We start from the raw sequence: 26702 nt of genomic DNA on the forward strand, positions 1-26702 counted from the left end.
TACTACATAAAAAGGATAATATATCACAACCATGTGGGATTTATCTCAAGAACACAGGCTGCTTTAACATTTGAAAATCAATGAATGTAATTCACTATATTAGGAGATAAAGGAGAAAACCATACAATCATCTCAATAGACACAGAAAAATCATTTGCAAAATTCAACTATTATTAAAAACTCTTAATTAAGAGTAGAGGGAATTTCTTCAGCCTGATAAAGGGCACTCTTGAAAAACTAACAGCCAACAAAAGACTTAATGGTGAAAGGCTTCCAGAGATAATCAGTAACAAGGCAAGGATGTCCATTTCCCCCACTCCTCCCAACATCACCCTAGAGGTCCTAGATGGTTCCATAAACAAGGAAAGGAAATAAAAAGCGTATCTATTGGAAAGGAAGCAGTAAAGATGACATGATCATGCACATAGAAAATTCTAAGGAAATTCTGTAAAAGAAGCTATAGAACTAGTAAGTGAATTCAACGAGGTCATAGGATACAGGGTCGATATACAAAACCAGTTATATTTTCATATTCTAGCAGTGAACACTTGAAAAATAAAACAGCATCATGCACTGTAATATCAAAAACATGATACATTTTATGTGTCAAATTCATTATAGACATAAATGTAAAAGTTAAAATTACAGTATAAACTTCTTTTTTTAAAACACATGAGAAAATCTTCATGATAGGCTGGAATAAAAGTGTCATGTGCTTGGGAAAAGATCACATTAGTTTTCTACTTCTCACCATACACAACAACTAATTCCATATGGATTAAGGATTTAAATGTTTTCTAATTATATATTTTTGTGTGGAAAATATAGGTAAATATCTTTTTGGCTTTGGGGTAAGGAAAAATTCCTTAAGCCATAAAAAAAAAAAAAAAGCACTAACAATAAAAGAAAAAAAACGGACAATTTGACTATATAAAAGTTAGATGAAATTCATCAGCCTTAAAGAAGAAAGTGAAATATAAGCTACACACTGGTTTCAAGAATATATTAAGAACTCTATGAATCAGTGAGGAAAGAATAATCAACCCGATAGGAAAAGCGGCAGAACACCTGGACAGGCATTCCATGGAAGGGGAGATAGCAACCCGCAAACATAAAAAGAACGCCAGCAATCAATCACCTGCGTGCCGATCCAAAGTACAAAAAGGTGCGTTCACCTGGCAAAACTTAGAAGTCTAACATGTCGAGAAAGCAGAAAGCGGATCACCAGGACTTCTCAGAAATTGCTGGAGGAAGTGTGAACTGGTTTAAGTACTTTGAAAATGACTTGGTAATTTGCCTACTGAGTTGACAGTTCACACAGACTGTGTCCCAGAGATTCCACTTCCAGGTGTAAATCTAAGAAAAGCTTGCACATCTGCCCCAGGAAATGTGAGAGAATATACACAGAAGCGTCTTTTTTGTTTGTTTGTTTTTTGTTTTTTGTGGTTTTTTTTTTTTTTTTTTTGCAATAGCAAGAAGTCTAGAACCAACCCAATGCGCACCAAGCAAGGATGGATGACGTGCGCCGTGATCTCACTGTGGAACGTATTAACAGCAGCGACCCACCACATGCAGATACTAACGTAATGTGGAGAGAAGAGTAGTATGAAACACTGTCTTGCCAAGAAAGTTCGTGAACAGCAGAGACAAGACCATAGACAGTACTGGTTAGGCAATTCGTAAAAATTTAAAAACTAAAGAGGCAGAGAGATGATAGCTACAGAAATCAGTGTCACATGGAATGGAGACGTGCATGTGGCCAGATGAGTTCGTCAGGTTGGGTGCTGGCCCCCAGGTGTCATGATGTCACTACTATTTACTTATTTATATGGTAAGCGTTCCAATTAGACTTTTCTAAATTGAACGTTTTGAACCCAGGAGCACAACTCCCAGTTTAAGAAAAACCCGTGGTGAATATTTTAAAACATAGGACTCACCCCCATTGTATCGGTTTCATAAATGATTGCTATTTATTGAACTGGCAAGATCGGGCCCGTCCACCTGAGAGCCGTTGGAATTGAGTCCCAATGTCTTCTGAGAAGCCTCTAGGTCTTTATTCATAGACAGAGCCCAGCACCAGCACCGAGTCCCAGGTCTGTCGCGTGCCCCTCCCACATCCAGGGTGCCCTCCCTGGATTCTGGCCCCTCCAAGCACTAAGGGGATGTCACAGAATTCCGCCCAGCTCCTCAGAACAAAACTCATGTCCGTCTTAATTTGGCTCCAAGCCATTGCCTCTAATGACACAGCACTGCTTTATTCTCGGGGTCTCCCCTGGCTCCCGCGCCCCGGGTGCTCCTCTCCCAGAAATCGATGAGTGCCGATCCCAGCCGTGCCTGCATGGGGGCTCCTGCCAGGACCAAGTCGCCGGCTACCAGTGCATCTGCAGCCCAGGGCATGAAGGAGCCCACTGTGAGCTGGGTAAGATGGGTCCGGCCCTCACTGCCAGGTGGCAGCCCAGCACCCTGGTCAGGGGCCTGAGGCACTAGGGTCCCCTGCCGTGGTCACCCAGCCCCAGCCAGTCGTCTCCCTGGGCTAGCCTCTGGTTGGGGACTGCCTGTGCCCTCAGGCCCCTGCCAGCTCTTACATCCAGGACAGTGGTTTACAGACCTCTCTGCCTCCACCTCCTTGGGGAGATTGAGTTCAGCTGAGAAATGCTGACCGCTGATCAACCCACTTCTCCTGCCTCCTGCAAACTCTGGCCTCGGGGGGACAGAGAACGTGGGGTTTAGAGAGGGCCTGGCCATTGCTCGGAGCTGGCAGGAGGGAAGGCCTGCCAGGTGCATGGCTGGATGAGCCCTGCACCCCTCATGCATGTGTCAGGCTCTAAACCCTGAGACATAGACACTGCCCCAGGGACGGCCAGGCCCAGGATGTCCAGTCAGGGCCCCTGGGAAACCTGGGAAGCCTGGGCCTTGAAGTGCAGGAGTGGCCTGGGGGTGGGGCCTTCATGGGGCAGACCAGGGAGAGGCAGGCCTGAGGCTGAGGCCTCAGCCTGCACACAGAATCCTGGGGGCCGTGTAAGTCCGTGTGGGTCCAGTAGGAGGTGTGATCAAAAAATACGGTGAATGTGGGGTGACCGGATGGCTCAGTTGGTTAGAGCACGAGCTCTTAATAACAAGGTTGCCGTTCAATTCCCATGTGGGATGGTGGGCTGCACCCCCCGCAACTAGATTGAAAACGGTGACTGGACTTGGAGCTGAGCTGCGCCCTCCACAACTAGATGGAAGGACTACTTGGAGCTGATGGACTCTGGAAAAATACAGTTCCCCAATATTCCCCAATGAAAAAAGAAAAATTAAACAAAAATAGGGTGAATGTCTAAATTTTAAAAATGTGTTAGAGTAAAAGACACGTTGCCATTAATCCCCCTCAACATGCTCCCCCTCGCTTCAAACACACTTATCCCATCGTTCTTGCCACTTTCTGAAGCAGCTCTGGGAGTCCTCTTTCATGAGTGTCTTTAGCTGTGCTGTCGTGGCTGCCTCGATGTCCTGAATCATTTTGACTTTGGGAAAGGCCAGAAGTCTCACAGTGCCAGATCCGGTGAATAAGGTGGATGAGGATACACCATAATGTTTTTATTTGACAGAAATTGCTGTACCAGAAGTGATGTGTGACACGGAGCCTTTGTGATCACAAAATACGGTGAATGCTGCTGCTGAGTGCCATCCAACAGAAAGGCAGGGATCTTCAATATGGGAAGCAGTGTGTTGAACCTTAGTAACAGTGTGTGACAAGTTTCAACTTGTTCAGTGCAGTCAGTCGGGTGTGAGCTACGGTTGAGAGAAGGTGTGTTTTAAAGTGTACCGTGAATCATCCTCCATCATGACAACGTTCTGTGTCACACATCGCTTCTGGTATATTGTGATTTCTGTCAAATAAAAACATTACGATGTTTCCTCATCACCTCATTCACAGGACCTGGCACCGTGTGACTTCTGGCTCTTCCCCAAAATCAAAATGATTCAGGACATCGAGGCAGCCATGACAGCGCAACTAAAGACACTCACGAAAGAGGACTTCCAGAATTGCTTCAGAAAGTGGCAAGAATGATGGGATAAGTGTGTTTTAAGTGAGAGGGAGTATTCTGAGGGGGAATCAATGGCAATGTGTCTTCTACTGTAATACTTTAAAATATATATATATTCACCGTATTGTTTGATCACACCTCATAATGCTGTGTAGCACCCATGTAAGGATGTGTAGGGCCCACATAGGGCCATGCAGCCTGGTGTCCTGTCTCTACAGAGACAGACGAGTGCCAGGCACAGCCCTGTAGAAATGGAGGCTCTTGCAGGGACCTCCCAGGGACCTTCGTCTGCCAGTGCCCTGCAGGCTTTGCTGGAGTCCTCTGCGAGACAGGTAGGGGCTGTGCTCAGGCGGGTCATGTGCCCAGGCCCTCATCCACCTGTGATACCCCAGACACCCTGGGCCGCTCAGAGAGCAGAGGGAAGGGCAGTCCCTGGGGCCCTGCTGGACAGGCCCCCTGTAGGAGAGACCCAGAGGCGAGGGGTGAGGGGAGAGCAGGGTGCCTGCCCAGGGTGAGGGGGTTTTCCCAAGCCCCTCCCCCACCCGGCCTCTCTCCTCCCCCCTTCCCTTCTTCCCGCTGTCCTCTCCTCCCTCCCCCAGACTCCCCCCTGCCGCTCGGGCCCACTGTCTGGATGTTCTCCAGAGGTGGACGCCTGCCACTCCAGCCCCTGCCAGCATGGAGGCCGGTGCGAGAACGGCGGCGGGGCCTACCTGTGCGTCTGCCCGGAGGGCTTCTTCGGCTACCACTGTGAGACAGGTGGGGCAAGCCCACACGCTCCTGCCCTGGCCCAGCCAAGCTCCCCGCCACACTAACCCCCACGGGGACCCCACCTCACGCCTCGCAGACTCCAGCAGGCCTCGTGTCCAACCCGGTCCCACGTCCAGCCACACGGCCCTGCCATCCCTGGACGGCCAAGCTCATTGCAGCCCCAGGGTCCGGGAACCTGCTCTTCCTTACATCGGGTCTATTCCGCCCGTCCGCCCATGGCAGGGGCTCCTCAGGAAGCAGGTCCTGGCTGAAACGCCCCTCCTGCACAAGGACCCCCTAACCTCAGACCTGCAGTGCCCCCATCGCTCGCACCCCTGCACCGTTCTCTCCTTTAGAACACTTCCCCCTCTCTGGGATTGTCTCCTCCGTACTCCCCCCACTTGCTGATAATGCATCTCGTCCTAGAACGGGTGCGTGTCCTGACCTGCCTGTTGGAGTGTCCCAAGCCCCCATGCTGGGCCTGGCTGGCAGCACTCAGCTTCTGGACTCTGCCCCCCCACACACACAGGGCAGTGAAGGCTGCACTGAGAACAAGATCTGTGATGGAGGCCTGCAGGACACAGGCCTGGGGTGGGCAAGGGCCCCGGGGGACAGTGCAGTGGCTGTGACCATGATGCTGGCTCACTGCTGTTTGCGTGTGTCCTGTAGCCGTGCTGGGCCCCTGGGGCCCTGCCCTCGCCTGGAACCTCAGGTCTACACCAGCACCCACAGCCCCAAGGCCATGCAGGAGGGCTGGAGCTGCAGGCAGCCCCCAGGAGGCTCAGGCCTGTGCTAACCCCACCCCAAGTCCCCGCCTATCAGGGCTGTTGGCTTGGGGGAGTGGCAGCATGGTTTGGCTGAGTCAGAAGGCCACACCTGCCTGGCCTCTCCATGGGCCTCTGGCAAGCCCTGCCCTCCCCCTCCAAGAGTGTCCCCCATCCCATCCCAAAATCACTGCCTGTGACAGTACCACCCACAAATACACCCACACAGGAACTACCCAGTGTCCCCAGGAGCAAGGGCCCAGCCGGAATGGGGCGGCCTGGTGACACCCCAGAGCTCACTGCTGCTTTCTCCCTCTCCCAGTGAGTGACCCCTGCTTCTCTAGCCCCTGTGGGGGCCGCGGTTACTGCCTGGCCAGCAATGGGTCCCACAGCTGCACATGCAAAGTGGGCTACACAGGCAAGGACTGCGCCAAAGGTGAGGCATGAGGGCACCAGCACAGGGGGTGGGGTCTCCCCTCCTCCCTCAGAGGGGGCGCACACGCCAGAGGACAGGTCAAAGGGCCGAGCAGCATACCCATGGCAGAGCATCTAGGCAGCTGCTTACCCAGGCTCTGGCTGAGAAGCAGAGAGGGGCAAATAAGCCCCAGGAGGCATAAATGCAATCACATGTGTGTGCACATGACCCTCCAGGGGGCACAAATGCAGTCACATGTGTGTGCACATGACCCTCCAGGGGGCACTGGCCATAGACCAAAATGAAGGAGTCCATTGCAGGTGCCACAAGCAGGCTCCCTGCCAGCAGTGCCCACCTCTGCCCCAGGGTAGCCAGGCCTAGGGCCACTGGGCTGGACACCTGCTTGGGGGCCGGGGCTTCTACGGCCGACAGCTGACCACCCCCCTTCCCTTGTTCTTGACCGAAACCCTGAAGAGCTCTTCCCACCAACGGCCCTCAAGGTGGAGCGAGTGGAGGAGAGTGGGGTGTCCATCTCCTGGCGCCCACCCGAAGGCCAGGCGGCCAGGCAGGTGCTGGACGGCTATGCGGTCACCTACGCGTCCTCGGACGGCTCGGCCCGCCGCACGGACTTCGTTGAGCGCAGCCGTTCCTCGCACCAGCTCCGGGCCCTGGCGGCCGGAAGGGCCTACAACATCTCTGTCTTCTCTGTCAAGCGTAACGCCAACAACCAGAACGACATCAGCAGGCCGGTGGCACTGCTCGCCCGCACGCGTGAGTGGCCCCCCCATGCCCGCCAGGCACCCGGCAGGTGGGAGACAGAGACAGGACAGACACAGGCTGACAGGGACGAGGCGATGGCAGGGTTAGGGCACGAGCTTGGGGGCCTGAGAAAGTGCTTGGGGTGAGCCAGCCCACTCGTGGGGGCGGCTGGGGGTCAGGCCAGGGGTCAGGAGGCCACCCTGATGCTGCTGAGAAGGGGGCAGTAACTCAGAGGGGACTGGAGTGCTGGGACCGCAGGGAGGGCCTCCTGGGGTGCAGGCAAGGGGTGTGGGGAGCGGTTGAGTGGGGGCATCTACAGAGGCTTCGGGCCTACTGGCTTGTCTGCAGGAGAATGCTGGGGGGGGGCGGGGAGGGGATGGCCTGTGGAGGCCAATCTGGGGGCGTGAGGAAGGAGGAGACTGGAAGGTGGTGCCACTGCTGGGGGGGGGGGGAAGGACTGGGCAGGCCCATGGCCATCGCTCAGAAGTGAGGCACAGAGATGGCCTCAGCAGGAGGAAAAGGGCCTCCTGGCGTCACCTGCCGGCTCTTGCCAGGCACTGACACTGAGGACACTGAGTGTCAAGTGAGGGACGCGACAAGGAACTCAGGATGGGCACGTGGGGCCAAAAGCCAGCCAAGAGGTGACGAGGATACCCCGGGGCCAGCGGGAGCCGTCAGGGCTCTGAGGGAGGAGTGGCTGGCTCATCCTGAGCCTGGCTCAGGAAGAAGCGCTTCCCAGGCTGCCCGAGCAGGGTCTGACCGAAACAGGCATCCGGAAGAAGGATGGAGCCTCCCCTCGCCTCAGCAGAACGGGGTCTCCACCAGGAGGGAGGGAGGGACCAGTGCTCACCAGGCTGGGACACTGCAGCACGTCTGATGCCCTCCGCTAGGTTGGGTCACAGAGGACTCCCCTGGCCTCTATGCCCAATGGGCCCCAGCGTCACCCAGACTGTTACTGTCAGTGAGAGCAAAACAGTCACCCAGAGCAAAGACCAGGGGTTTGCCGAGGTCAGCGCACGTCAGGAAGTACCCTGCCTGCCCCCACCCACCGATCTGGCCGAGCTGGTTGGTCCTGAGCAACCCCCAAAGGGCAGAGCCTGGAGCGTGCCCACCAGACTCAGTGCCCACTGTGGCTGAGGGACGCATTTAGCAGGCCCAGACTGGCTGGTGCTTCACATGGGGACCTATCTGTGACCTCCCAGCACCCTCTCTGAGCCTCATCTGGAGCCCCTGCCCTCCCCCGGGGGCAAAGAGGCGCCTGTACTGGCTGAGCAACCCCTTTGTCCCCCAGGACCCCGCCCTATCGAGGGCCTGGAGGTCGTCAACGTGACGGCCACCGCCATCTCCGTGCGGTGGACTCTGCACAGGGTCCGTCATGCCACTGTCAGCAGTGTCCGCGTGTCCATCCGCCACCCCGAGGCCCAGGGGGACCAGTCCACCGACGTGGACAGGAGTGTGGACAAGTTCGTGTTCGGGTGAGAGCGTGAGGCCACCTGCCCCCTCCAGGCTCAGGCCAGCGCCTGGTCCTCTGGGCCCCTCCGTGCTGTCCCCACTTGCCCAGCCCGCCTGGAGGACCAGGGTGGGCGCCTCCCGTGTCCCCAAGACCTGCTGACCCGCAGCAGGCGGAGCCACCCTCCATCCATCTCCCGCCTCGCCTCCTCATAGGCTGCCGGACAAGTGTTTAAGTGTCCCAAAAGAACGGGGGCGCCCTGCAAATCTGGGCAGTGTCTCCTGCACACACCCTGAGAGCCTCGCCCGAGCCCTTCCGGCCCGAGCCGTGCAGACCCCCTGAGAGGAAAGAAGCGCGCCAACCCCAGGGTCGCCTTAAATTGTTATTTTGTTCAGATAATCCATTCAGACCTTAAACTAGGCATACAAACTTCTTATGCCCAATTATTACAAATTAAAGACAAAACTGCAGGACACATGCAATTCAAATGACCAACAGTCATCCAGAATGGCTGCTGATTGAAATAAACCCTCGAACAACCCGCATGAAGTCTCCGAATGCATGGCCAGGCCCCTCCGGGTCAGCGGGCCTTCCCAGGCTTCATCCACGATAGACCCTGCGCAGGGTGGGCAGGCAGCTGGACGAGCAGAGAGAGAGAGGACTCCTGGGCAGCATCCCTCCCGGGGAGGAGTGGCCTCGGCCACACGGGGCCCGGATTCTGGGGCCCGCAGAGCAAACACGGCTGCAGCTGAGGGAATGGCCGTCCAATGACTGTGCCTCTGACCAGGCGTCTGTCCATCCGGGCGGGCTCAGCGGGAGCTGCCCAGCAGTTCCCAGTCCCAAGCAGCCAGTGGCCATGGTCGTGGGGAGGCGGAGTCTGGGACGCAGGTGCCACCAGACTAGGCACCATGTCCCCTGTGCGTTCTCTGAGCTGCCCATATTTCTAGTTTGCAGACTTATCAAGGCCACTTTTTCCCAAGTGTGTGTTCTTTCTCTCCAACCAGACGGCCACTTGTGCTGGAGACAAGACTGTTTTCTTTGTCTTTTAACTGTTACTGTGACTTTCCTCGATCCACATCCTGCCCGCTTCCAAAGAAACACAACGGGAGCCCCAGGTGGGCACCTGGTAATTGTGTCAGGGTCCCCAAGGCCACCCCCAAGCTCGCCAGGACTCCCACGACGTACAGCTGGGATTCATGACAGACGGTGCAAAGCACACGGAAGGGAAGAGGCTCACGGGGAGAAGTCTGGACCGGGCGTGAGCTCCCAGAGCCCTTTCCCCGTGGAGCTAATTCCCCGCCACCAGTTGTGATGACACACCTGAGGCCCGGGAAAGCCCATTAGAGACGCAGCACCCAGGGTTATGGGGCTGGTCAGGGTACCCTCTGCCTGGGGCAGATTCCAGGCTCCCAGGGGTGGGGGGAGCGGTGCTGGGCGTGAACCCACTTTGCACAAACGTTTAGGTGCAGCAGGGCCCTCTTATCCATGACGAGCTGGGGACCCTCTTGGGAACTCGAGTCAAGGGCCACCTTGCCTCCTCTTCAGACAGGAGAGGACACAGGCCTCAGAGCTGGCTGCGGCCCCCACAGGCAGGCTTCTCACTGCCCTGGACACAGACTCGGCTCTCCGAACACAGCTCAGCCCTGGTGGAGGCTGCCTGGGCCGGGACAGCATCCTGTCCTCTCCCCACAGGGCGCTGCTGCCAGGAAGGAGATACACCATCTGGGTGACCGCCCTCAGTGGGCTCGGGGGACAGGGACGCCCCACTGAGAGCCTGGCCTCGGCACCGCAACACGTGTGGACCCGTAAGTAGGGTGTGGCCAGCTCACGCAGGCGGCCGTGCAGACGCTCACCTCTCCCAGATGATCGGTCCTCTCCACGGCGGCCGCGGCACCAGAGACCCAACCCTGGGCTGAGTGTGCCCCAAATGGCAGTGTGCTGGAGGCCTGCTGGCCAGACCCCCTTCCAGGGTGACCTTTACATCCACGGGCTAAGGGCTCCTGCCGAACGGGTCGCTGAGCACAGGGCCAGAGGAGCTCTTGCGAGGGTGCCCAAGCTGTCCTGTGCTGAGCTCCGTGGGGTCTTGTGCGGAGACCTGGCCCTCCCTCCCCAATGCATGGGAGGGGCGAGCACCATGCTGTCAACGGGCACCAGTGGACAGGCGGGAGGGCGGTGGCTGGGTGAGGAGGGAGGGTGAGCAGGACCTGGCCAGGCGGGCAGGGGGTCAGCACTGGCTCTGACCCTGGGCACTGGCACCCTGGTCTACCCTGTGGATCTAGCCCATTCCCCTCATCTCTGTCCCAGGGGAAGGTGTGCATGTCCAGGCTCAGGGGGGTCAGAAGTGCCCCACAGGAGAGGACAATGACAATAAGCAGACATGGGACCTCACTGGGTGCCAGTGGGAGGCATTCTGGGGAGCTGCTCGGGGCACAGGAGGCACCCCTGCAGACCCTGAGCAGCTGCACCCCCATGTGCAGCTGCATGCCCCCCCATGTCTCCTGCCTGCCATCCTTTAGGACCCCAAAGTCAACTGTAGTAACTAAATCTGGATAGACGAGGCTTCAGTGATCCGCGTCGGATCTTTAAACTGTCCCGGGCAGAAGACCCCGTCAGCCCCTCACCTCCGCCCCTGCTCCATGCCTCATCTAGGGCCTCTGCCGCCAGCAAACCTCACCGCCACCCGCGTCACGGCCACCTCTGCCCATGTGGTCTGGGATGCCCCCACTCCAGGCACCTTGCTGGAGGCGTACGTCATCAACGTGACCACCAGCCAGAGCACCAAGAGCCGCTACGTCCCCAACGGGAGGCTGGTGTCCTACACAGTGCGGGACCTGGTGCCCGGGCGGCGGTACCAGCTCTCAGTGACGGCCGTGCAGAGCACCGCAGGCGACCAGCTGCACAGCGAGCCCGCTCACCTGTACATCATCACCTGTAAGTACAGTGCGGTGGGCATGAGGACAGAGCCACCTGCCCTGGCACGGCCACACCATCCCAGGGACATCAGACAGGCAGCCTAGGAGCAGGAGAATTCGTGTGTGAGAAGTGGTGGGGGGAAGGGCTCAGGACAGCTGGTGCTGGGCCAGCCGAGCAATGTGGAAAACTCAGCGTGCTGTGCCGTCCTCGCTGTGCACCGTCCACCTCAGGGCACCCCAGGTGGGCTGTGCAGGGCACACAGGGCATCACCTAGAAACAGGTGCCGACAGAGGGCAGTGCTGGACCACAGTGAGGTGGGCAGCTAGGGCAACACCCGGGTGGAGAGGTCAGGACAGCCACAGGGAGGGGTGGCCTGGGAGAGGCAGACGGTCGGGGGCAGCTCGGGAGCGCGGAGGCTCAGGCATGGTGGCCCCCAGGGTCCTGCTCACACTTTAGAGCTCAGGCAGGTCTGTGGAGATGGTGTCTCCTGGCGGGGGGGGGCCAAGGGGGCAGACGCATGGCGCCTCCTCCCCGACCCACCAGCCTGCTCTGAGACTCAGACCCAGCTCTGTCCGGGTGCACCTGCCAGGGGAGGAGGTCTCACGGGTGAAGGAGGGGAGTGAAGGGCACAGTTAGGTGATAAGGACCCACAGAGAAGCCATGCCACCACCTGCGGGGTGAGCGTAGGGTGGGGGTGGGGGCTGATGGCAGAGCCTGGCCCCGCCCTGTGGGACGAGACCTGGGCCAGGGTGGGGGCTAGGAGAAGTCCACGTCAACCCTGCCAGGCAGTGTGCACCTCACAGCAGGATGCTGTGGTTCCTCCTCAGATGGGAGCCCAGCCAGCAGGCAGGTGGGGAGTGGGGCTCCAGGGCTTCTCAGAAAGCCCCAACCCCGCCATGGGACCACAGGGACAGGCGCGTCCCTTCAGTTTTCTCTGAGCAGCGGGTGGGATGGAGGCACAGGGAAGCCCCAGATCTGCCTCATGTGGCCACCCCCTGCCCCCCACGTGTCTGCAGCCCCAAGAGACGGTGCAGACAGACGCTGGCACCGGGAAGGACTCCACCCACGGGTGCTCAGAAACAGACTGCCCCCCGCACGCCTGCCGGAGCTACGTCTGCTCAACGACCGCGGGGCCCCCGAAATGCCAACCCAGGCCCCCAGGTACACTCCTCTGCCGTCAGCCCCCACGGAGCTGCCAGATGCCACAGTCACCTCATGAGGCCCCAGGCACCGCGCTTCACGTGGTGACCCTGGGGACTCTCCCAGCAGGTTCTCGGAGCTTGTGGATGGCAGAGGACGAATGAGTGCCAAGTTTGGTGGCTCACCCAGCAAATCGGTCACTGTGACATCACGTGAGTATCGTGGCCAGCCCTAGTGGCTTCAGTGCCACGCCCTCAGCACTTGTCCCCAGAACGATGAGGGATGAGGCCCCTGAAACCAGAGCTTCAAGACCACCCCCATGCCTAACGCCATCTCCGGTCAGGGACCCCCACGGAGTGCACAGCCCTGGGCTCGGGGGCCAGCACGAACAGGTTACACCATCCAGATTCACAGGAAGCCTTCCCGACACAGCCATATGGGGTGGACGTGCAGGGTGCAAGCAGGGCACAGGAGAGAAGAGAAGGAAACGTGTTGGACGCAGGGCCGAGACATGCAAGCTTTGCTCCCCAAGCCAGGACGGAGCATCGCTGGTCAGCGGCAGAGCCAAAGGCGTGACTCCATCGAATGTGCTGCTGTCAAAGCGTGGCCCTTGGACCAGCAGCACCAGCCTGCCCTGGGGCTTCTCGCTGTGCCATGGGCTCCGTCTGCCCACAGGGAACCAGGTGATGGGCACACACGTTGTGGCCCGAGGAGCTCACGTCCCCATCACACTGAGGTCATGTCGCACCTCGGGGCAGAACCTGTGGGTTCAGGTCCTGCTCGGCCAGGTCGAGCTGGACTGCCCGCAGCAGCCACCAGGCCTGTCTGCCTGGCCCAGCAGCACAGGGGGCGATGGGTACAGAGGTCCTGGCCCCTCCCACCTGTGAAGCAGTTGGGGGCAGGCCAGGCATCTGCAGCAGACCCCCACCCCCAAGAATTCTGAAACCAGCAGGCCTGCTGGCTGCCCCCGCCCCAGACAAGCTGGGGACTCTGGGCAGGACTCCCAGGCCTCATCCTCCCTGGTCAGCCAGGTCCCATCTGCACAGAATTCTCTGGCACCTAATCACTGGTGTAAGGATCATTTTCAACCAACACAAGCAACGGGAAACCACTGGCAAAGGGAAAGGACGTGTGCCTGGGGCTGAGGAGACGGCAGGGTATCCGCAGCCCTTGGTGACCAGCAGAGGGGCAGTGGAAGGGTCACTGCTCACGGTGACCAGGAGGATGGTGGGCACAGGCCTGAAGCCTCAGGGCCGATGCCAAAGGGCGCAGCCGAGACCTGCCGAGGAGCTGGTAGCAGGGAGGGCAGCCTCAGGGCAGATTCGAGGGGGACGAGGGGGCGTCGTGGCCCCCACAGGAAGCAAGACGGAGGGAGAGGAGACCGGGATCTGAAGGATGCTTAGGAGGCTGAGGCCAGATGGTCAGGCAGGAGACTCAGCCCTGCCTTGGCCACTGGTGACCTTCAAAGTAGCTTTGGCCAGGGTGGCAGCAGAAGCTGGGTCCCTGAGACAGTGGGCGGGTGAGGGCTGGGCCCCACTTGGAGAAAAGGCGGTCCTACAGGAGGCAGTACCAAGGCCCACGGGGCTCCGTGCCCAAGGCGGAGGGCCAGCAGGCGAGTGGACATCCTGCTCCCACACACAGGGCCCCCCACAGCCAGCCCTACACCCTGATGGGGAGAAGCAGCTCAGGGAGGCGGCCCGAGGCAGTGGGCTGTGTGGGCAGCACTGTGGCACCTGATTTCTCCTAGAACCCACGGCTGTGCTGCCGCGCGAGCACACAGAAGATGCCACTGAGCAGGTCGGCCTGGCCCTCCAGCTCCCCGAACGCGGCGGCGGTGACAAGGCCGTGGAAAGTAAGTCAGCAGGACAGGACTTCTAGGGCCGACTGCTGAGTGTGGAGTGGGAGGCAGAGCACACCCCACGGGCAGCCCAACGCCCCACCCTGGAAAGCTGGGGTGAGCCACACCACGGAGGCGGCGGCACCCCGTCCTCTCACACACGGGATGGCCTGGGGGCGGCACAGCGCAAACCACCCAGGGCCGCCCACCGCCGGCCCCTCCCTGGAGGAGCATGTTGAGCAGGGCAGCACTTGGTGGAGGAGCCTGGGCGGCCGCTGAGGGGGGCCCCCTGCTGACATCTGGGCTACACGGGGCCTGGACTGTCCCCAGCGTGGTGCTCTGCCGGGTGAGAATCACGGCTAGTGCAGTCTGCAGGCGTTCTCACGGGGCAGCCCACTCTGGACACGCAAACAGGCATGCACCTGTTCCGTACACAGTCCAGACCCTGCTCTGCCTTTCCTCTAGTCTAACCCTCAAGGCCGCGTCCCCCTGGGGACAGTTCCTCCAGGACCCCGTGGCCTTCTCCCAGGTCGGCCACAGGCTCAGACTGGGCTCCCCCATCACCCGGATCCCAGAGAAGGCAGATCACTCGATGAAGGGGGAGCCGAGTGCCCAGCATGCCATCTCCAAGGGCATGGCTCCCTGAAGGCCCCCAGGGTCCCCAGGACACCTGTACTCTCCAGGGCACCTGCCAGAGGGTGCACGTCAGAGACAGCAGGCGGACGATTCTGTCAGTCATGGTGCTGGGCAAGACACTCATCGCTGCTCTTTTATAAGTGAAATAAAGTCATCAGAGGGCTTGCATTATGTCAGCCCTTTTCAATGTTCAATGTTTCGTTTCATAAAACTGACCAATGGCCTCTCCTGGGTCCCTTGTGAAGGAGACTCAAGCTGGCACCAGGGCTGGCCCCGCTGGCACTGCAGTGTGCAGGGTTGGCCAGTGTGAGGTGTGCATGTTCTGGGCGGGGGACGAGATGATGTTAGGTGATCACAGAGAAAGTCCTTAGTGGCCCCAGCTGTGCAGAATGAGTCATGGTCTTTGGTTCCTGTCATACTCATTACTGGGCCATACTGGCCCCTTTTATGGAGTTGCTTAGTTAGCTTTTGCTGAAATAATGGTCTTTCGGTCTGGACCCTGACCAGGAACCAGGACGCAGACAGTAACTTACTGTGCTTGCTGGCACTCCCTGTGTGTATCATCCGTTTGCTCTGTCGGGGAGGACGATGGGGGGAGTGAGGTCGGCACATTTCCACGCATGCCTGAACAATGGTGGGTCTCGCGACCAGGTGAGCATCATGCTGGGCCCAGCGTCTTGCACCATGGTCAGTGGTGCTGTACGTGCAGCTGCAGCTCACTCGCTGTCACTATGGAGCATCAAGTCTGCAGGTGATTTGCATGGCCTCGGCCGCACTCTGCCTGGGGGCACATAGGGTGTGCGGTAGGTGTCAGCAGTGCCACTCTGACGGCCTTGTACACATCCCACAAGTGTGTGAAAATGGAAATGCTGGGCAGGGATGTGTGAACTCCCGAACCACATGGGAAGGCTAAGTTGTTACATGCCCTCCAGCCGTGTCAGGGACATGGGTGATTCCCAGCCTCTCCAGAACCTGATGGTGCCAGGCTCGCAGGTCCTGCCAGTGGAGCGGGTATGACGCGCACCTCCTGGGCTCTGATCTGCATCTCTGGAGTGCCAACACGGTCCAGCGTCTCCTCACTGGTACCAACCAAAGGTTCTGGCCTCACTCCTTCCCGTGGCTTCACCTTCTTTGTGCCAACACCAACTGTTTCACAACGGTGTCCTTGGTAAGGCGTGCCGTCCCTCAGGGCCAGTCTTCTCCCTTGACCTTCAGTGCCTTGGCTGCTCTTGGTCTTCTGCAAAAGATTATAATCAGCTGGTGAAGTTCCGCAAGACACTCATTGGGATTTTACATGGCCAAACTCCTGAGTTCTTACATGCTTGAAAATACTCTCATTGGCTCTCAAATTTGAAGGACAATTTGGCTGGATGTAAAATTCAAGATTCAAAGTTCCTCTCCCCTTCAGTTCTTCACACATCAGTCCACTGTCATCCTCTGTCCATACTGCTGTCACTGGGTGTCAACCTTGGTCTTGTTTCCTTGTAGGATAACCTGCTCCTTCCCTCTGGAAGCTGTAAGACTTTTCTTTCTCAAGAAAAGGAGGATCCACAGCGTTCCAGGCACCCAATTAACACTCCCAGCTGGCGTTTCCTCACCAAGCAAATCCCCAGGCCAAGGCCACACCTTCAAGCCCCCAGGAGAAGCTCATGAAGGAGGGTTCCTAAGCTTGTCATCCTGGGAGTTTGGAGTGAGCACTGAGGCTACTCAAATCCTTCCTGTTTTCCCCAACTTCTCACCCCAGTGGGGCTTCTGGACAACCCAGACACCCGGACACCTACCCGGGTGGTCTGGGTAGCTGCCACCCAGAAATAGGCAGGCAGTCACCATCTCCAGGCAACAGCAGGCATGGGCAGAACTTAAACCTCTTTGCTCTGTCATTTATCCTCACTGCCCACTCCTATTCCAATCAGTTTTTATTTATTTTAATGTGTGCCACGATAAACTCAGGATTCAGGAGACCACTTTGTAGGGTGGGACTATAGAGACGGAGCTCTGGTAAAAACTCCCACTGCTGCGTGCACTGCTGGCTCAGGGTCCCAGCTGTCAGGAACGTCAGGAATGTCAGTCAAGTCTCTGCAGCCTGGGCCCAAGGAGGGAGGGCAAGAGCGGCTGACATAGGCTCACACGGCCACGCTCGCAAGATCACAGTAAAGTGTCTCTGGACAGTTGTTGTGTACAGTATCTAAAATTCACCCGGAATAGCAAAAACCGTCCTGAAAAAGTAGGAGTACTCCTACACCCCATTTTAAAACTTACTACGGAGCAATGGTAATCCAGTCAGGCTGGCATTGGCACAAGGAAGGACTCCTAGGTCAGTAGGACAGAACTGCGAGTCCAGAAATCAACCAACACGTCTGTGGCCAGCTAATTGCAACTGGCACCAAGTCCATTCAATGGGGGAAAGAAGAGCCTTTTCAACAAACAGTTCTGGGACCATTGGATGTGCACACGCAAAAGGATGAAGCAGGACCCCTACCTCACACCATACACTAAATGAACTCAAAATGGATCAGAGACCTAAACGTAAGAACAAAATCTATAAAACTCTTAGAAGAAAACACAGGGGTAAATCTTCATGACCTTGGAGTTGGCAAAGGATTTTCAGATGTGACATCAAAAGTGTGAGCAACAAAAGAAAAAAGGTAATTGGGCTTCATCAAAATTTAACACTTTTTGTGCTCAAAGGATACCATCAAGGAAGTAAAAATACAATCCATGAAATAGGAAAATATTTGCAAATCATACATCTGAAAAGCATCTTGTATCTACAATACATAAAGAATACTTACAACTGAATAAGAAGAAGACACCCAGTTAAGAAACGAGCAAAGGACCTGAATAGACATTTCTCCAGGGAAGATACATGAGTGGCCGACAAGCCCATGAAAAGATGTTGGACATCATTACCCATCAGGGAAATACTCCAAAACCACAAGATGCCACTTCACACCCACAAGGGTGGCTACAATAAGAAGAGCCAGGTAACAACAAACGCTGGAGAGCAGGTGGGGAAAAAGGAGCCTCAGACACTGTGGCTGGGATGTAAATGGTGTGGCCACTTCATAGAGAAATAGTCTGAAGAATTAAATGGTCACCGTGAGACTGGCAATTCCGCTCTGGTAACAGCCCACATCACGTGTCCACACGAGGACTTGGACACGAGTGTTCCTGAAGCACCACTCATAACTGCCAAAAGGTGGAAACAACCGAGACGTCCACCAGCTGACGAATGACAAACAAAATGTGGTCTGTCCACACAGTGGGACATTATTTGACCATAAAAAGAATTATGGACAGACTACAACATAGATGAACCCTGAAAGCATTAAGCTAAGTGAAAGAAGCCAGTCACAAAGGACCACATATAATATGATTCCATTCGCATGAAAGTCCAGAACAGGTAAATCGATAACGACAGAAAGAGATCAGTGGTTGCTTAGGACTGGGGGAGGGGGTGGAGGTGTAGGGAGGTGACAGCCGAAGGGTGTGGGGTTTCTCTCTGATGTAATAAAAATGTTCTAAAACGGCCTATTGATGATGCACATATATGTGAATATGCTAGAAAAACAATGAATTGTATACTTTAAATGGGTGAGTTGTATGGTATATAAATTATATCTCAACAAAGCTGCTTTAAAAATGTAAGGTGCAGATCAGTGTTTTTGTATCTCTTCAGCGTAGGAAAGTGGGGAAGAGAAATATAAATATATTTACTTATTTTCTATATTTAAAAAGTAAAACTAGTAAAAAGTATTAACTATATAAGAAAAGAAAGAACAAGAACAAGGAAGCAACGGGCGTGGAGATGGATGCTAGACTTCTCTGACTATGCCTTCATAGTACATTAAAATACAATAAAACGTTTTTTAAATGACACCTCAAAAAAAGCAACACCTAATATTGAAAGCAAACTAAAATAAACTTATTTTTATCATGTTGATGGCATAACCACACGGGGAAAAAATGTATCATTTTAAGTGATTTTAAAAACAGCATTTGACTATTCACTCCCAGTGAGATATATTCTAAGGATAAAAAGAATTGCCAAGAAATTTTAAGCTGTACTCAGTGACCTTAGTGTTAGTAGTAATACTGGTTATTTTAAACACTATTTTAAAATACTGTTCTTTTAAAACTATTACATGTATATTGTGGGGTAAATAGTGTTAATGACACCAAGATTTTCAGCACAATGAGATACAACACAAAACCAAAGAAGGAAAGCCACTGTTTTTCTTTGTGTTTAACTGTTAACTTGAACTGGAAATACTGGTATGAACTCATAAGTGTTCATCTTTGTTTTTTAAATCTAATTTCCTAATTCTGTCTACTGAAAAGATCTGGCGCACTGACACCCCCCTAACAGTGAGCACCTCCATTTCTCAGGCTGTGGGCTCTAGAGACCATCCTCCTAGGAGTTCCATCCTAAAAGGAACCGGGGTCTTTGGAGAAACAGCTGATTCCAAGACTGAAGCAGAACAGAGACAAAATAAGCCCAGGACATACTTGTAAAAGGGCAAGCAAGCTCTCAGAAACAACTGAGATTGTGTCAAAAGGGCAGGGCAGCCAACCTGAAAGGGGTCCCGCTGGCCAAAGATAGGATCATTTGAGCATCAAGAAAACTAAGGAAGCAACAGACAGAAATTCATCAAATACACAGAAATCCATCACGAAGCTCAAAGGAACCACGTGGTGGGAACCGACTCATTCTGCAAGTATACAAGGAAAGGATGGAGCATTTATCTGGCCTGGCCTGTGTGGACAGCACTTCCAGGTGACCAAGTGAGAGCAGGTCTTCACAGAAGACTCGCTGGCTAGTGACAGCGGAGGAGGGCAGAGCTGTAGCTCTGGCCCTGGGGAGACGATGGACCTCGGATCCGTATCAGGGGCACAGAGCCTAGGAGAACTCCACTCTGGACTAACAAGGCTGCCGACGCTGACCCCGGGGCACGACCCTGTCACTAATGCACTTGGAGACATCACGCATCTCACAATGTAACGAGGGGCACACGACCTCCACCCGGGAAGCAGTCCCGTAAAGGCCATCTGAAGCCCCTCTCTCTAATTACCAGTTTCAGAGGAACACAGGGATGGGGAATGAGTTAATGCTACAAGAAAGCAGCAGTCAAATCCAGGAGAGGATTCTGCAGGAAAAACGACCTGGTTTCTTTAGTAAATGTAGAAGGGAAGAAGACAGAGTGACAGACCAGAGGAGACACCTCCCACTACAGCGAGTTGTGGCCTCTGCCTGCTAACTAGATGCGACCAGCTGTAAATGACATTTTTAACACGATGGGGGATTGGAAGGTGGACTGTGACTGCTTAAGATACTCAGGCAGCACTGCTAATTTTGTAGTAATAGCAACACGCTTCTGTAAGAAATGTGTACGTCTTTACGTATCAGATACGTATCAGATTCCCAAAGAAACGGTGTCTGTGAACTGCTTTGAAGTTCTTCAATGAGAGAGAGAAAGGGAGATGGAAAGATGGAAAGCGATTGAACGAGAGGCAAAATGCTGATCACCACTGAAGCTGAGTGACGTATGGGCTTCTTCATAGTCTACGTGTTGTAGGTTTGACATTTTTTGTAATAAAATTTTTTTTAAAAGCCCGCAAGTCACCTTCAGCACTTTGGGGAAGACAAGGGAAGCCTGAGGAATGAGGGGAGAAGAGATGTGAAGTAGGGCAGTGAGGAAGGATCACTGCGAGCCCCCGGGGCGGGGGGGGGGGGACATGGTGGGTCGGCTCCGTCAGCACTGCATGAGGAGGTTGGGTGGGGGCTGCGTTGCGTGGGGGCTGCGTTAGATGGCAGAGCGGAGACTGGCCCTCTGGTATTGGGAGTGGTGGGCGATGCACAATTCTTACTCTTTCGTGTTTCTTAACTTTCTAAACTTGAAAAGGAAAACAGTAGTTATCTTGACAAAGCTAAAAAGAAAGGACTGTGGACCCCAAGAGGGCAAGGCCTGGCCGCCCCTCCCTGGCAGCCACTGAGCACCCTGCCTCTAGCTGCCCCCAGTATGGTGAGCAGCTGTCGGGCACACAGGCAGACAGCAGCCCACAGCGGCACAGGCGCCAGCACAGTCCTGCAGAGGGCTGCCTGGACTAGGGCTGTGAGGCCACCTGGGGGATACAGGTAGCCTGGGGACGGGCCAGGCATCGAAGGACGAGGAGGGAATTCCAAGTGGGGCTGTCGAAGGGGGCCCTTGGTGTTCCAAGTAGAAGAAGCCCTGTGCAAGGGCAAAGTCAGCAGAATCGTGGGGAGAGGGGTGGCACAGGCCAGGGCGAGGCTGGGGGTCTGTCCTGAAGGCCACCAGAGTCCAACCACAATCTAAGCTGCGAGATGAGGCTCCTCCGCCATGGGGGGCTCAGCACTGAGGGTCCCAGCAAAACCACGGTCATGACCCTGCCCCTCAAGGTTATGGGGTGAGGCCCAGGCATGCCGAGGCCAGTCTTCTCGCCTCTGTTCTCTCCGACCACCTGAAATGGGACCCCCTCGAGGGCACAGCGGCGTTAGGAACAGGAGGAGGCTGCAACATGGCAATGCTACGAGGATTTCCTCTGGGGTCCAGGGGACTAACCACTCACGGCCTGTTTGCAGACGCCCCTGGGAACTGTTCGGAAAACCCCTGTCAGAACGGAGGCACCTGCATACCAGGCGTGGACGCCCACACCTGTGACTGCAGCCCGGGGTTCAAAGGCAGACGCTGTGAGCTCGGTAAGTCAGGGGCACTGCCCTCATCTGTCTGGGCTGGTGGGGGGGCCTGAGACCCTAGTACAGCAGGCTGTGACGACACCCCTGGCCCAGGCTGGCTTTGCCACTGGACTTCAAACCGTGCGGTGCCAGGATGGGGCCCGGCCTCGGTGCCCAGATGTCCAAGTGCACAGGTGGGGAGGCTGGTGGGCAGTGAGCCACTGGGCCTCCCACTGCCCCCAAGTGCCAGGGTGCAAGGTGCTGCCTGGGAAGTGTGGGGTCTGGGGACAGTCAGAAAGCAAAGGCAGAGCAACAGCCCCCCCTCAGTGAGAGGGGGGTGCAAAGGGCTCCTTTGGCTCAGGGGCTAGATGTGGAGGTAGGAGGGAAAAGGCCATAGGCTTCTGCTATGGCTTTTGGACTGAGGACAAGAGGTGGGGGGTGCAGAAGTCCCATGCCAGCAACACCACCCCGAGGCCCTTCACACCCAGGACTATGGTGAGCCCAAGGGAAACCAGCCTGCAGGCTTCAAGGACCCCAATCAGAGCAGCCCCCAGTCGCTGAGGACGCAGTCGCAGGAAGCAGCTGGGGTGGACCCCAGTCCCAGACCAGCTGCCGGGGCCCTCCAGGGAGCAGGAAGAGGGCCACCTGGGCCCCGAGCTCCCCTGAGCCACGGCCCTTCCCTTTGTGCCGCAGCCTGTAAGAAAGTGCCCCAGCCCTGCACACGGCTGTTCTCGGAGACAAAGTCCTTGCCGGTCTGGGAAGGAGGCATCTGTCACCACGTGTAAGTCTCTCCTCCACCTTCACCACGCCTGCTGTGTTCCTGACCTGCCACAGAGGGCAGCTCACCCCATCCTCACAAGGCCCAGAGGACACCATCAGGCAGGCACAGAGCGGTGTGCTCTGACACAGTAGGAAACTGAGGCAGAAGGAAGTCTGTGCAGCTGGGAGCAGAGGCCCAGGAGGCCTGGCTCCCGCCCCCTCTAGCGGAGTCGGCCCCACTTCCCTCGATGGCAGGGTCCACTCCTCTCTGCCTCAGAGACCCCAAAAATAAACAACAGCACGTGAGAAGCTGAGTGTTGCTTCTGCCATTAAGTGATGACAGGGCCCTCATGCCTCAGATTTCCTTCTATAAAATGGGCTTCACAGCAACAGTTTGCCTACCGCCCCTCTTAGGACCTTTCTTGCTAACACTTTGTGACTCTGTGGTGTCCCACTTATAATCTGTTTAGTCGACAAAGACATATGAGCACCTATTATGTGCCAGGCACAGCTCTAGACCCTCAGCACATGGCAGTGAACAGAAAAGGCCCAAGCCCTGCCCTTGGGCCCTTCCACTCTAGGGGAGGGGACAGCCAGACACAGGAAGCACACACGGTATGTTCGCAGTGTTGGAAGGCGGTCAGTGCTAACGAGATGAGCACGTGGGGCCAGAAAAGCCCAGGGTGGGGCAGGCAGCGGGCTGGCTGCAGCATTCAACAGGGTGTCAGGTAAGCCTCGTGGGAAAGGTGACACCTGACACATGGAGGTGAGGGGTATCTCAGGGACACATCGAGTCAGCGTGTCAGCTGCCCAGGCCGACGCCAGGGGCGGGCCCACGTGGGGCTCGTGCTGAGTGAGGGGCAGGGACAGGGGGACGCCAGGGGGCCCTGGACACCCGTGGGAGGACTCTGGCACGTGTTCTCTGTGACATGAGGAACTAGGAGGATGCCGAGCAGAGGATCACAGGCTTCAGGTCACTCTGGATCGGATGTAGGCAGGCAAGGTCACAGGGCTTCACACAAAGCAGGGAAACAGGACACAGCGAGCTGCACTGGGACTTGGGACTCCACGTCTGCAGACCACCCGAACGTGGCTTCTGTGGAACGGTAGGCGAAGCCACAGGAGCCACCAGCCTCAGGCCGGGTAGCTGACCAGCCCTCAGCGACCGACGTGTGTGCCGAGAGCTCGCACCCTCCCTCTGCAGCCGCCTGCACTCAGCACACGCTGGGCCGTGTTGTCTATCCAGGCTGCCACCTCTGGTTTTCACTGCAGTAGTGAAACCACTGACATTTAATGTAATGACATGTCACTGGGTTCAAATCTACTGTATTGCTATTTGTTTCCCATTTGCCCCATCTGATCTTCGTTACATTTTTCTCTTTTCCTGCCTACTTCTGGATTTTAAATATTCTCTTTTACCTCTACTGTTGGCTCACTGGTTATACTGCTTTGGTTTAATTTTTTTAGTGGCTGCTCTGGGATTTCCAATATTCATCTTCAGCTTGTCACAACAGACCTTTAATTACATCACATAGGGGAGACCTCTACGGCAGCGAGCTGACTGACTACTGTTGTCAGGTCAGGCGTGTTACTTTCACACGTGCTCTGAACCACACAATATGTTGTTTTTCCTCCCAACAATCACCTTTAAAAACCTTGAGTGCAGTCGTACTTACTTGCGTGGCTGCCATTTCTGGTACATGGGCCTCTGAGTGCCGTCTTCCTTTGCCTGAAGGTCTTGCTGTAACATTTCCTGTAGTGCAGGTCTGCTGGGGATGAATTCTCTCTGCCTGTTGTCTGGCTGAAAAGGTTTTCATTTACCTTCCTTTTGGAAGGATATAGTTGCTCAATATAGAATTCTTGGTTGACACGTGTGTGTTTTCTTCCATCATTTTAAAGACGTCATTCTTTTATCTCTGGCTTGTATGGTTTCAGACAAGACTGCAGTCGTTCTTATCTTTCTTTCACTATATGAAATGTTGTCCCCCACCCACTCGGGCTGCTTTTGTTTTCTCTTTATTACTGGTTTGGGGAAATTTAACTATGATGTCCTTTCGTAGAGTTGTGAGTGTGTATGTATTTACTCTCTCGAGTTTATGAAGCTTCTTGTATCTCTGGCTTTTTAGCTTTCATCAAATTTGGGAAATTTTGGCCATTATTTCTTTAAATATTTTTTTCTGTCCATTTCTCTCCTCTCCTTCTGGGACTCTAATTATGCATGTATTAGACTGATATTGTCCATTAGGTCACTGAGGCTCTTTTCATTTTCCTCAGTCTTTTTCTCTACTTCATTTTGGATAGATCCTATTGCTATGCCTTCAAGTTCACTGATCTTTTCTTCTGCAATGTCTAACCTACCATTAATCCCATTCAGCAAAATTTTCATTTCAAATACGATGTTTTTTCCATCTCTAGAAGCTCCATTTTGTTTTTCTTAGCTCCTCCATTTATCTTCTATTTGTTTATGTTTTCCTTTCGATCACGGAACACATGGAACAAATTTTTAAGGTCCTTATCTGCTGCTTCTGTCATTGACCTCATTTCTGGGTGTTTTCCTATTCTTTTATTTTTCTTTGCCCGCTTATGAGTCACATTTTCTTGATTCTTTCCACTAGTCTTTGAATGTCTTATTTTTTTGTTGGATGCTGGATATTGTAAACTTTGTTACTGCGTGCTGGGTTTTTTTTTTTGTATTCTTTTCAAGAATGTTCCTTATTTTTTTCTGCAAGGTAGTTATTTAAGTTTAATTTGATCCTTTTGAGGCTTGTTTTAGGATGACTTTAGCATCACCTTTATTCTGGGATTAATTTTGCCCCACTTCTAGGGCATGGCCTTTCTGGGGTTTCTGTTTCTATGGAATGGCTTGTTATTAATCAAGACCTCTCTGCTCTGGCTCCGGGACTCACTCACCTCCTCAGTAGTTCTTGCCCAGCCTCACGGGGTTTCACGCTATGAATGCACAGCTTATTTTTCAAGGGGACGCTTCTCCAGATCTCTGAAGCTCATCCTCTGCTTACCTCCCTCCTCTCCAGGACTCTGCCCCATAAACATAGATGCCTCTGCCGTCCCAACTCCAATCTGTTTCTTCAGCTGTTTGCTCCCTGGCCCCTGCAATGCAGTCCAAAAGGTGCCTCCAGACTGAAGTCCAGGGCGATCACAGAACTCATCTCATTTGTTTCCCTTCTCTCAAGGATCACAGTCTTGCACTGTTTTCTAACATCTGAAAAGAATTACTTCTTATATTTTGCCCAGTTCTCTGGTTGTTGTGTTGGGAAGTTAATTTCCGATCCTGTTACTCCCTGATGGCTGGAAGTCTTAACCAAAGGCCTAAATCCAAAGGTTCTAGACAGAGCACAGGAGCTAGAACTCTGCCTTTAAAGTCCCTGGATCTCTTTCAACAGCTCTGACGTTTGAGGGCGTTAACAAGAACCAAGACACTTTCCCATTCACTATCATCTACAAATTTGTCAGAGGTGGCATGAGTAATTCCCACTTCACACGAAACTGAGGCGTAAGTTTCAGAGCCGTGCGCAAAGCAGGCTACTTAGTAAATAGGAGGTAGGGCTTGAAGTCAGGTCTCCTGCTCCACACTACCCACCAGCATCTCACACCTGCATCTACCAGGCTTCTCCAACTTCTCCGTGAACTGCCCACGGACAAAGTGAGGTCAGCCTTTCAGGGCCTCAGGGCTGGGTGGCCTGCCCCAAGCAGGACCTGTCTTCAGAATTTCACGTTTTCTCTCTTAATATCATTGACTTTGTCAATGCTCCTCAAAACGTACACTTAAAATGGGGTGTATCTTATTTAATGTAAATCACACCTCGGTAAAGATAATTTTTAAAAAATCACACGATTTTTATGTGGGGCATTTTAGTACATCCGTGTGAGATTAACTTTTATTAGGGAAATAAGGCCTTTCCCCCAACACCCTCACTGCTATTGTGGGTGCACGCGGCCTGGGTGCAGCAGCTCCAGGTCTGGCCTTTACAGAGCTTTCTTGCAACAGGTATAAACGAGTCTACAAACTGCACCAAGACATCTGCTTCAGAGAGAGCTGTGAGAGCACCAGTATCAAGAAAACCCTGCACAGGTGCCATCTCGTGGGGGGTGGGGAGGGGAGGGGCATGCTGTGTCCTGTAGTTCACAGGGTACTGGGGTGAGGGTGGCCCTGGGGACAGAGTGCTGTGGGATGCCGCAGGCCTGGGGGCTGAGCCAGGCTGTGTGTCTGCCCGCTGGCCTGCCCTACACGGCCATGTTCTAAGAAACTCTACACATGTGAGCAAACGCGGTTGGTATCGCCAGGCACGGTGGGTGCTGGAGGCCGCAGGGTAGGTTGAGGGGTGCACACAGTACCTGGTGCTAAAATTGGGAAGCAAGAGAGTCATCAACAGGCCCAAATACTTGGCTGCAAATAGAGCAAATCTGTTTACTTTTTATTCACTCACACCCAGGTTCTTTCCCCAAAGGGTTCAAGCTAGTCACAAGAATCATTATACAAAGCACTGCCTGAGTATGTTATACTTCTAAAGAGTCGAGCCCGAACCCCAGTCACCACAC

At 54.7% G+C, this 26702-nt stretch overlaps 2 protein-coding genes across 18 annotated transcripts in view; one reads left to right on the top strand and one right to left on the bottom strand.

Moving 5' to 3' along the window:
- The window catches only part of SNED1 (sushi, nidogen and EGF like domains 1), a 75594-nt gene that overhangs the window by 40736 nt on the left and 8156 nt on the right, over nucleotides 1–26702 (top strand). For 6 of the 16 annotated variants that reach the window (XM_088794235.1, XM_088794237.1, XM_074316323.2 and 3 more), the window contains 15 exons: nucleotides 2306–2419; nucleotides 4250–4363; nucleotides 4674–4787; nucleotides 5865–5978; nucleotides 6432–6728; nucleotides 8008–8191; nucleotides 9171–9281; nucleotides 9859–9971; nucleotides 10816–11097; nucleotides 12096–12240; nucleotides 12346–12431; nucleotides 13967–14071; nucleotides 21294–21410; nucleotides 22080–22167; nucleotides 26152–26235. In XM_088794235.1, coding sequence (XP_088650361.1) covers nucleotides 2306–2419; nucleotides 4250–4363; nucleotides 4674–4787; nucleotides 5865–5978; nucleotides 6432–6728; nucleotides 8008–8191; nucleotides 9171–9281; nucleotides 9859–9971; nucleotides 10816–11097; nucleotides 12096–12240; nucleotides 12346–12431; nucleotides 13967–14071; nucleotides 21294–21410; nucleotides 22080–22167; nucleotides 26152–26235 — 2068 coding nt within the window. Of the gene's footprint in view, nucleotides 1–2305; nucleotides 2420–4249; nucleotides 4364–4673; nucleotides 4788–5864; nucleotides 5979–6431; nucleotides 6729–8007; nucleotides 8192–9170; nucleotides 9282–9858; nucleotides 9972–10815; nucleotides 11098–12095; nucleotides 12241–12345; nucleotides 12432–12755; nucleotides 14090–14521; nucleotides 14887–16180; nucleotides 18096–19033; nucleotides 20269–21293; nucleotides 21411–22079; nucleotides 22168–26151; nucleotides 26236–26702 lie in introns of those variants that run through there. The other 10 variants (XM_088794236.1, XM_088794233.1, XR_016019756.1 and 7 more) reach the window with 9 other exon arrangements.
- Nucleotides 1–26702, bottom strand: part of MTERF4 (mitochondrial transcription termination factor 4) — a 44894-nt gene that overhangs the window by 7528 nt on the left and 10664 nt on the right. The window contains exon 4 of one of the 2 annotated variants that reach the window (XM_074316404.2): nucleotides 14855–15929. The exons of the other annotated variant lie outside the window; for it this stretch is intronic. Coding sequence (XP_074172505.2) covers nucleotides 15630–15929 — 300 coding nt within the window. The 3' untranslated portion in view covers nucleotides 14855–15629. Of the gene's footprint in view, nucleotides 1–14854; nucleotides 15930–26702 lie in introns of those variants that run through there. 2 annotated transcript variants of the gene reach the window in all.

Source organism: Rhinolophus sinicus, chromosome 17 (assembly GCF_057876585.1).
Source record: "Rhinolophus sinicus isolate RSI-liver-muscle chromosome 17, RSI-T2T, whole genome shotgun sequence".
Lineage (NCBI taxonomy): Eukaryota > Metazoa > Chordata > Mammalia > Chiroptera > Rhinolophidae > Rhinolophus > Rhinolophus sinicus.